The sequence below is a fragment of the Oppia nitens genome, unplaced genomic scaffold (assembly GCF_028296485.1).
Source record: "Oppia nitens isolate AA-2021 unplaced genomic scaffold, nextdenovo-longstitch-racon4-pilon3 scaffold4_pilon_pilon_pilon, whole genome shotgun sequence".
Classification (NCBI taxonomy): Eukaryota; Metazoa; Arthropoda; class Arachnida; order Sarcoptiformes; family Oppiidae; genus Oppia; species Oppia nitens.
The window spans coordinates 3,106,343-3,118,496 of NW_026533232.1; the positions used below are offsets into that span (position 1 = coordinate 3,106,343).

The following is a 12,154-nucleotide window of genomic DNA, read 5'->3' on the forward strand; positions in this document are numbered from 1 at the left end:
TTATCAAAATATAACAGATTGACTGATATTTATATAAACTATAATATGCTATATAATTAAAATACATTATCAATTTGAACATAATTCAGATTATGCATAATTTATTAATGACAGATATTTTTATGAAATAATATTAATGATTATAATGTAAAGTTATAATAACTATTGATGATACATAAGCTAAAATTTTATATATGAAAATTTTATAGTTTTTTTAAATTGGTACTCAATTTTTTTAGTTAACAATATTTTTTCATATACAAAATTCCCATTTAATATAATATTTTTCATATCATTTGTTATTAAGACTAATAAATAACTTTTCAATAAATTATAATTTGATTTTTAAATATTATTAATATCACAAATGATACAATATATTTACTGTACAGTATATAAATTTATATTTAATTATCATAAAAATGTTTTTTTATTTAATTTATTTATATATTAGATTTGTTATGCTATTAAACGTGACCACTGGACTAAAATATGATTTATAAAATATATAAAACACTTAAATAACACATTAGTTATTTGTATTATAATTTTAATTAAATAAAATTATAGATTATTTATCTATTTATTTGTTTAAATATACTTTCTCCAAATACTGTATTAATCTAATGTTTAATATCATATTATATTTTAATTATGTTTAATTAATTTCTAAAATGTTAAAAACTACTGTATATTAGAATTTAATTCAGATTTAGTATATATTTATAACAATAATCATATAATACAAGAATAAAAGTCAAACCAAATAAAGTATTTTTTATTTAAAAATAATTTTAGAAAAGTTTGATATATTCTCACAATAATTTTACTTAATTTACACAAAACATTACTATTATAAAACATTAAGATCACAATTTTTATCACTACTAAAGCATTTTAAATATTTTCAGATGAAATTAGTTATTTCATTGAACACAAAGTTTCCATCTATTGTTCAAATATTAAAATAATTTACTGTTTAAGTCGTAATGCTTTTAAATTACAACTTTAGGTAAATTTATTAATAGATTTTATTCATTACAGTATTATAAGCTACAGAAAATAAAAATATTTTTACAGTTATAATAATTGTTTTTTGAAAAATACATATAAATTATTTATTTTTTATAAGAATATTCGTAAAAATTTTAGATAACTAATCATTAATAATATAAATTAAATACTTAATAAATGAAAGTATCAAATAATTGTTGTCTTGATTTTGCCAATTATTGTCGACAACTCCTAAATCGTTGACCGCATATATATTTGTGACGAAGATTTTTAGAATAAATTTAATGCAAAAATACATTTTAAAAATATTGTTTTAAGTAAAACAATTTAATTTAAATTTTCAGTTTTATTAAGAAACTTGTTTAATATTTCTCTATTATTTAACAAACCTAATCCCATATATAGATACATAATATACTTATTAATTAGTATCTCCTTGTATTGACTTAAAATCTTATAAATTGAATTATAGGTACAAATACCTAATATATGGTTATAATAAAAATATGAAATAAATCAAAATTTAAATAATTTTTTAATGTTGTCAAAATTATTAAAAATTACAGAGAAATAATTGTATAAATTTATTGTAATTATTATCATTTTAATAAAAAACTCAAAAATTAATATTTTATTAATAAATGAAAATTTTATTTATACAGTATTTATATATTTATAATGAATTCAAAGCAAACTACTTAACAGCGCTTCGCCAACATTTGAGGTCAATGTTGACTATAAAAGGCTTCATATGTTTGGCACCTTTTAGTTTATATTTTACAACTATTTTGGCACAATTTGCGCACATTTTTGTATTTTTATTTATATTATATTTTAACAATAATTGTTATGTATCTGTAAAATACAATAATAAAAAATGTTTTGAAATTATGCATACATATGAATGTAGAATAATACATAATATATAAATATATTAAAATGAAAATATAATTTTATATAATTTATGCTTAATTTTTAACTTTAAATAATTATTTTTGTAAGAAATTTTTTAAAATAATATTGAGATAAATTCAAAGACATGTTATGATTGTATGTTTCAAATGATTTTGGTTTCATCAAAAAAACGTTACATACAATTATGAATTTAAATATTTTAAGTATTATATATATATATATATAATTTCGTAAATTTTATTATTTTCATTATAATATAAACCTGAGAATTCTTGACTAAATTCTATATATATTGTCATTATTTTATTATATTCAATTAAATCAAGAATTTAAATATTTAAATGTAACCCAATGTAACACTTTTTAATCATATATATATAAGAATATTCTGTATAATAAAAACAATTCAATATCCATTGGTTATTATTAGGACAGATATTATTTGTATAAATATTTCAATTCTTGGTTAAATTCAAATATTACAAAACTTAATTAATCAATTTCTTAAAAATTTAATTAATTATTATTTAGAGTATTTTGAAATAAAAAAAGAGTATTCAAACAAGAGATTCTCAAATCAATATAACATTTTTTTCAAAATAACACTTCATTTTTATAATTTATAATTATATTATAGTATTTGTTTGGCAATTAAAATTTGAATAAAAAATATTAATAATTATTATTATTATAAATCAGATCACCAGTTATAATGGCATTACTTTTTATGGCAAATATATCAACAAATTGTACGCGCGTTGTGTGTATTCGTTTCAATATTTCTTTGGCTTATATTATATATAATATTTTACACAAATTTATATAATAATATATAGATTATCATATAATTTAATAATAGTAATAACATAATAAAAAAATGTTGATTGAAAGGAACTAATCAATAAATGATTTGTTAAATATATCATTTGTTTTCTATATATTTTTACAATATTTTATAACATATCAAATGTGTTCATCTGTTAGTTTAAATAATAAAGTTTTGATAAACATTAAAAATGCTATTTATAATACAAAAATTTCTAATATATGACTTATATTTAATATTATGGCTTAAAATTGCAAATCCTCCCAGCAATAGGATATTTACTAAATATAATATTTCGTTAACTTTTGTTTTAATGAAACATAAAATACAAAGTATATATTTTGATAAATTAAACATTTAAAATAAAGTTTTAAAAGTAATCTATATTTTAAGTTATTTGAGCCAATTGTTTCAAAATATAAAGCGTATAATAATGAGAAATATCTGAATTAATTTTAATTATTAAAAAATTTAATTTATATATTTATGGCTAAAAAAGAGCACCTTTTGTTTCGTTGCTATCATTAAAGACATCAATGAAAAAGCAGATCAACTCATCTATACATACATTGTCTTTGGGGACGACTAGCTGTTCACTCAATTATAGACAAACTCACCAAATCTCATATGATATCCATACAAGTGGCAAAATGGCATCAAATAAACAATTTATTTATATATCATAGAAATGTTATAACTTTTAAACTATATGTCATTTTTGTCGATAAGAGATCAAAAATCATTTCAAAACGGACGTCATATGTCAACCACATCTACTGTAATATATTATGAGTAGAATATTGCAGAACAATATATAGCAAAATAGGAAATTTAAACATAAACTAAACAAATTATACATTAATCAAACACAAAATCAAATATACCCACAAAATAAGTGCCCAAAAATATAATATAATTCAAAAGTTATTAGTGTCATCCATTTTATTTATTTTTATAAAAAATACTAACAATTATTTTGATTATTATAATATACAAAAAGAGATGTATTATAAAGAATATTATCTAATTCTATACAAGTTATGACCAGAATTGCCTCATCAATAGTACTCTTTTGAAATTTAGAGTAAAAATCTATTCTACAGATTAATTAATTTGATTATAATTTTTTTGGTATATTTCTTATTTGAGATCAATCTTACAAAACTAGAATATTATTATATTTTGACCAGAAATATGACATTAATAACTAATGAATTTAAAGTTACAATAATATTTATGAGCACTTGTTTATACAAATAACAAAATTTTAAATTAAATAATGAAATAATTTTGTTTTGCATTTATAGAATTAAAAATAAACATTTAGAAGACTAGTGTTTAATTTAGTTATTAAAGATTATTATTAAATGATGTAATGAATGCATCAATTAGTTTGACTGCATTTATCTTTGGGTCAGTTATTTGGCACAATGTTTGACACACCGTTACTTTCTTACAAATTAGAAATATTTATAATCTTTTAGTTAGTTTATGAAATACTCGTCATTATGTATTGATTTCACAATATATTTATATTATTAGCAATTTTGAATGACTAGTAGTCGATTAATCAAATTTTTTTTAGAGAAATTATTAACAGATTTTCTCATTATAATAATTATATTATACCTTATTGTTAGAAAACTTTGTATTTGCATGATAATAGAGATAGATTTATAGTAATTATGAAATAATAATAATGTAATTAATGTGAAAATAGAGAGAAATACTTATCGTTGATTTGAAACCTATGGGTTTACACTAAAAAAATTCTTATATAACAATGAGTTTCTATATAACACATCAAAGAGTTTGCGACTTTTTGTTTGGCCATTAGTTACATATACATCAATATAATATAACTTTATATTAATAATAGACAATAACTTTTTGTTTCGATGAATGAGTACTAAATAAGCAATAAATGAATGAATTGATGAATAATCGTTGCAATGATTATTGTGTGAAATCAATGCAAAACCAATTGAATGATGCATATAATGAATGACTTTTGCAAATAATGTTTCACTTTTGGCGTTAACTTATTGGACGTATTGTTTCAAAGATTGTTTGCTTATCATTTGGCACTGGACTTGATGTACATCATAGGTATCATTCTCTGTATGGCTTACAGTATGAGTACCGATGGTTCATATGTTGAGAATATGAACCCGAATGGGAAAACCTTTTCAGACATTTCTTGCATTGAAACGGCTGTCAAATATAGCAAAAAAAGAAAGACATTAATTAGTTATGAAACACACATCCAAATCAATTGAACAACTATTAGACTAGTGATGTCATTGAGAGAGAGAGAGAGAGAGAGAGAGAGAGAGAGAGAGAGAGAGAGATAGTCTTAATAGTCCCTTATTAACAATCAATGGTATTGTAATGAATACCTTTTCTCCGCTATGAAGTCTCTTGTGTTCAGTCAAGTGATGTTTGTGTTTGAATGCTTTACTGCAAACGTCACACTTATGTGGTCTTTGACCTGTTTTTGATGACATTTTAATTAATTTTAAATCAATTGTAATATAAATTTTATTGACAAACCTGAGTGTTCGTACTTATGTCGGGCTAAAGAGCTTTGTTTACTAAATGTTTTGTCGCACTGATCACAGATGAAGAGTCCTAATCCTTCTGTTTGTAAATTAGGATCGGGTGGTGGACTTTGATCGTCATTTGTAATCACATTGTTATCATCTTTTTCTTTCCAGCTCTTTGTGGTCGTCAGTTGTTTATTTTTTCGAGTAATTGAAACTTTATCATCGTTTGCATTATTGCAATCACTTTTAGGTTCAATATCTTCACAGTCAGAGTGTGTCCTTTTAGAAGAAAGTTGTTGTTGGTCTGTATCTTTAGTATCGTTAGAATCCAATGGTGACAATTGATCTTTTATCTGGTGGTGAGATTGAGTCGCTGTATCACTGATTATATTGATATCAGATTCTTGAGTTTGACATTTACTCAAAAGCATTGAGCGGACAATCGAAGACTTTTCCAATTCTTCTTTTCGTTGTTGTTGTTGAATGAGATTCAGCGACACATTGGATAACTCATTGTCAGAATTATCATTAGTCTGACTTCTGGACGATTTTTTACTTAAATTTAATGCTTCAGATTCATTGTATTTTTCTTCAGTCTCATTGCTATTATAGTCATCGTTATGTGACTTACTTTTTATAGACAAATCTAAAGGTTCTTCAGAGCCATCGGAACAACTTTCAAATGATTTATTAGCATTTGATTTAATGGATGGAGTTATTGAAAGATCGGGAGAACTAAGATAATAAACTGCATTATTATGAATTCGTTGACCATATGGTGATAAACCATTCACATCTGAAGCATATAATGGGAAAGACATGTTTTCTGATAAATTAGATGTTGGCTTATAATGAGGAATGGATATCGACATCATTGAGTTGGCGGTCGCGGAATGTTGTGTCATATGGATTGGCGGCGAAAATGATTTTATTACTCTTTGATTGTTTGAATTCATATCATTAGATGCAGTCATAGATGGTATTGGTTTTCCTAAACGTCTATCTCGAGCTCTGTATTGTAGTAATTGTATATTTATTTAATATAATTATTCAATAAAAATAACCACTAATTATGATTACCTCATATTCTGGAACCAAACCTGAACCACACGAGGAGAGTAATTGACTTCTTGAGCCAAACGCAAAATATCATGTTTTTTGGGTCTCGGATTAAATTCATACTGTTTTCTCAGTATTCTTAGAGTTTGTTCGCCAAGAACTGACCGAACTCTCACTTTCTTACCGTCTGTTGTCATCACTTCTTCTTCAAGAGATGAGTCTCGTTGTGATTCATCATCACTTTCAGCAGCACTTGAATTACCGATATTTTGAATATTATTTGAATTTATATCGACTGATGACATGTCGTTCAGTAATAACCGTCTTTTGCAAACATGGCTCTCGTGTTGCAGTAATTCTTGTTTGTTATCGAAGTATTCATTACAGTAATGACATCTCCAATACAATGAATTGCATTTCTTCAGATGATCGGGTGAATCAAGTGGAGTGATTTGTGGTGGAGGTAGTGATGACATCGAGAATGTCAATGGGGATGGATTCGATGAACAGGTATCACCATATGATCCGTTTACAGACTCAGAACCAGTCTTAGAAATTGTCAATGGATCCACTATTTGTATTATCTTTTCCATATCATAATTTTTTATGATATTCTTATCGATTTTATCATTAATTGAGTAATTTTCACGAATCAAATCTAATTCTTTGTTTGATTTATTCATCTGTGACCTGAGTATTGCAGTGGTCACTTCGGGATAATTGTGAAGTGCCGAAGATAAGTAATGCGGAGGTAGACCGGCAGCTGTTGAGAATAACATTGGATGTAAATTAGGAAGTCCTGGCGGGTAATTATTAGGTATATAACTAAATAAAGAAGTGCTTTCGGGAACACATATGGACTGGAAATTGGCCTCTGATTTCAATACTGATGAGTTCCGATTGGATGAGACGTCAAATTGTTGAACTTTTTTGTTATAGTTTGTCGATAATGGTTTCAAATTGGTCTGACTGTCGGAAATATTAGCCAAAAGATTGTTCACTTTGTTACCGGTATTACCATTTGTGTTCAAGTGGTGATTGTTTCTGTTTCGTTGACCTCGAATTTGGTCCACTTTTCTAACCTATGAATGACATTAAAAACTAAAGTTAAAAAAGATTTCGACTAATTTTTAAGGAACTGACTTTCAAGTTGACAACGAGGCACTTCTTGCTTGTCATGTGTGAGGAATAGGATCCCGAGTGTGAGAATCTCTTGGCACAGTTGGGACAGGCAAAGGGCTTCTCACCACTATGTATACGGATGTGCTCTTTGAGGTGGTGCTACATTCATGGCAATACAATCAGTTCATTGTTACTTGTGATGGGACACACAGGGAGTATAGGGATAAAAACATACCTTGAATTTGAATGCTTTGAAACATTCGGGACATTTGAATTTCCGAAGCACTTGACTCTCATCGTGGCTTAACATATGGCGCTGTAGACGATATACGTTGGCAAAGCTTTTATTGCACAGTTGGCAATACTGGCAGACAGAGAGGGAAATGGAGATGCAAAGAGGCAGACATGCAAACAGTATGTATGTGTTGTGTGTTTCACAGATATCACAACTAAGGAATCCACGGGAGTGACACTTAACTCACTCTCGTGTATGCATTCATTGGTGAGGGCGCGGCATCGGCCGACTTTTTCTGGGACTCATATTATATATGTATATATATATATATATATATATATATATGTATATATATATATGTATATATATATATATGTATATATATATATATGTATATATATATATATATTTAACTCTCAATTAGAAAAGCTTTAAGTGTTAGTAATAAATGACAAGCAATTCGTTTATTTAAATATTTAAGAATAAATAAACCAATTGTTATCATAAATGCATTCAAGAGTTATTAGAGTAGTAAATAGAGAAAGGGTTTGAAAATTATAGTGAAAGTAAAAAACAAAAAATATTGTCATTACCTGTCCCTGTGATGAGTGAATCAATTCATGTTTGTCCAACTGATCCTTTTGTGTAAAAGACGCTTTACATTGAGTACATACATACTTCTTGTCGGTTAATGTTCGACTAACTATTGCATCGGAAGAATGTGACGCCAATGGCGATGAAGCCATATTTGATTTGGATGACGGAACCACAACCGCATGGATACTATTTATGTGTTCTTCGAGAGATAGAGTTGATCTCTGGCCACGAAATATTCTTCCGCAGTGAGGACATCGTGCGTGCAGAACATTAAGTGGGGCTGTTGTCTCATCTATGGTTCAAATAAAAGTCAATACAATTATTAGCTTTTGTTTTTAGTTACAGTTAACTTTTATATACGGTTGTGTATATTGAGAGGTCAGGCATGTGAATGAGGGCCGACAGCTAATCGAAATGGAATGTATGTATGAAAGAGAGAGAGAGAGAGAGAGAGAGAGAGAGAGAGAGAGAGAGAGAGAGAGAGAGAGAGAGCTGTTATGAGTTTGAGAAATGCAATTCTCTATGAGTGTCTCGATGTGTATCTCTATATCTTATATATGAATTGCTATTGCAATCGATTGTGTAGGCAATGTATAACAACAAATTGGACGGCTTGTCTCAGAGGCCCCGGCGCCGTTATCTATCATCCAAGTTGTCAATGCTAAGGGACAGGGATGCGGTTGTGAAACGTATCTCTCGAGAATAGAGTATGATTAAAAAGAAATACCAAAAGATTTCTTTATAACATATATATATATACTTATAATATATTGATATATATTTCTAATAAAAATGATTACAACTTAAAACACCTCAACTTAAGTACATTTCATCTAATATTAATTAATTGCAACAACTCATACAAACTTAACTTATCATTTAAATATTCATTTTAATATATATATATTAAAACATTGTTTATGAAAAAAATGAAAAACATGATTATAAGAAAAATAATTCAATTCAAATAAAATCACAGAAATTCTTATGTATATTATTTGATAAAAAAATAAATAAAACAATTCATCAAATGTCAAGCTTATAGAGTTATGACTTCAGTTATATTGAGCTTATGTTATAATTCTGAGTATAACTTGAAACTCAATGCAAGAATATATATATATATATATATAACACTAACATATATTATATAAAATATATAAGAATCATATCTATTATTATTTGACATTTTACTGTTCATTCTTTACTTTCAGTTATATTAAAAGACACTACACTTGAATTAGGGTTCAAATATAACCGTAAAAGTTGGCAAACAATAACTTTCAATATAAAATTTTTACGCCAACTAACAATGTCAATAAAACGTGTGTTACTCTCAAATTTTATCACTACATGTGCACAGTTTTTATGTCAAATATATATATATATATACGGTATATATATACAGTATATTGAATACTATATAAATTTATATCTATATTTTATATAAACTACAATATATATTCAATACTCAATACCTTTCCCTTTATAAATCTTAATAATATAATTTACTATATTTAAATAAGTGTAAATTTTATTTATGTAATTTAAAATTCTAATTTATTATTATAAATATATCATAAACTGATATAATAATAATAATAGAAATTATGCCAACTGTTAAAAAGTTAATATTTAAAAATCTGTTCAAATGATTTTTTAAAAAAAAGATTTAAAATAAACTAAATTTTTCATCAAATATTTGAATTATGATCAAATAAAAAATATATAAAGTAATAATTTGTGAGCATAAATAAAAAATGTTGCCAATATTTTTTTAATAAATACCAAATAAAATAACAAAAATTTGAAGACTGCTAATTTTTTACTAAATTAAATCATAAACAAATTTATTAACAAATCTTATTTAAAGCAAATACAGTATTTCAAGTTAATACAGTCCAATGAGTTCATTATAAGTTAAGGGATTACATTTCATAATACATTTAATTGATTACAACCATAGCTATTATATTAATAGTAAAACACAGACATGTGATATGTTATGTTAGATACGGTAAGAATGGCCTACAAATCCATCTTTAGATTATGTCATTATCTTTTTGCTTCAATCATCACAATAATAGTGTGAACTATTTATAATACTTATTAAACTAAATATTAATTTGTGTAATTATTTTTAATTTAAAAATAAATTCTTTAAATATGTAGAAATACTATTAAGCAATGTTTTACATTAAACTCAGTCGAATCGTAAATTAAATTTGCACCCATATATGTGTTCAATATATTGATATAATATTGGATATAACCTAAAACCTTGTCTAAAAGGTATGGTATGTTATTTAAGTAAAGTACATATTATTTTTTCCCCAAAAATTTATGTGTTACACAATAATACTATACAATATATAAACACATATATATATATACATAAACACACATATATATATAATATACCGTATAATGCAGTTCACTAAATGGGTCGATAAAATATAGCCGTTTAATGCACTTATATTTCGACCTTAAGAGCACAGCTGGTACTTACTGTCAGTAGTATAATAGTGCTCTGACTCTTACACCTTCCCTTGCTTTGGGCAACTTTATTACAACTGTTACCGATAGCAATACACGACTTTACACTATACATGCATTTATGGCAGGTGCCAGTGGCACATCACTTGGAGTATACTAATATATATATATATATATATATATATATATATATACGCAACATATATCATATAGATATATATACGCAACATATATCATATAGATATATATCATAAATTAATATACAGTGCAATAACTTGAATCATATAAGACATGTCACCTTTTGAGATGATGCATATAAAGCAATAAAGGAAAGCATAATTTCTATCATAAAGATATCACATTTCAAGCAATATATATATATATAACTATTCTTTACCTAAAAATTATATACTCTTTTGGTTGTAGTATTTGTGTGATAGAGTCAGTCCTTTTCTGTTAAGAATATTCTTTAACTCTTAAAGTAAGGCCAGACGTCTCACATGAAAATTCTATTGCATTGTATGAGAGTGTGTGTGATATGTATGTGATATGTATGTGATGTATATAATATTAGTGCCATCAATCAAAACTCATTGACAAGTCATAGCGTTATATTATATTAAATATATTACATTCAAAAGCAAAAACATAGAGCAAAGACTGAGTTATCGCCAAAAGTATAACCAAAACAATATCCTAAGTATTAAATAATGGTCTTTACTTTTATATATTTTCAAAAATTTCTATTTCAGGTAATTATCATCTTATATAAAGTAGATTTATGTATATTATACTTTTAAAATATTTAAATACATATATATTTTTATAATATATAAACAAAATAAATAAATAAAAAATAATCTAATAAAATTTAAAATGATTAATTAAAAAATAATTCTAAATTACATAAAATTGATTAAAAATAAAAAGTTTTAACAATATTTATATTGTACATAATTAAAAATTTAATTTACCTAGATACAAATTATCTTTTGTCGTAATCTCATATTTGCAAAAAATACATATAATTATATTTTAAATATATCAGTGTAAAAATATCAAACTTTATATAATAAATAAATAATTAATATTCTTTAAATTAAATAAATTCAAAAATAACTAAATATATTTTCAAAAAAGTTAATCATAAATTAATTAAAATTTCAATAAATTAAATAATTAAAGATCGCATTACATTCAAATATTAATTGCATTAAAAATTAATTATAATTAGCAAATATTATTATTTTACTTATATTTATTGTTTATAATTTACTCAATGTTAACAACTACTGAAAATAAAATGTAACATTTTAAACATATAGTTTATGGAAAAATCTACAA

The 12,154-nt window shown here is 24.9% G+C and overlaps 1 protein-coding gene across 1 annotated transcript in view; it reads right to left on the reverse strand.

The window, feature by feature from the left end:
- Positions 1 to 4,414: 4,414 nt before the first annotated feature.
- The window catches only part of LOC128959751 (zinc finger E-box-binding homeobox 1-like), a 30,996-nt gene continuing 23,256 nt past the window's right edge, over positions 4,415 to 12,154 (reverse strand). Inside the window, exons 4-10 of the mRNA XM_054305756.1 lie at positions 8,311 to 8,606; positions 7,718 to 7,798; positions 7,504 to 7,641; positions 6,382 to 7,442; positions 5,309 to 6,312; positions 5,155 to 5,246; positions 4,415 to 4,969 (exon numbers count right to left, since the gene is read on the reverse strand). Coding sequence (XP_054161731.1) covers positions 4,868 to 4,969; positions 5,155 to 5,246; positions 5,309 to 6,312; positions 6,382 to 7,442; positions 7,504 to 7,641; positions 7,718 to 7,798; positions 8,311 to 8,606 — 2,774 coding nt within the window. The 3' untranslated portion in view covers positions 4,415 to 4,867. The remainder of the gene's footprint in view (positions 4,970 to 5,154; positions 5,247 to 5,308; positions 6,313 to 6,381; positions 7,443 to 7,503; positions 7,642 to 7,717; positions 7,799 to 8,310; positions 8,607 to 12,154) is intronic.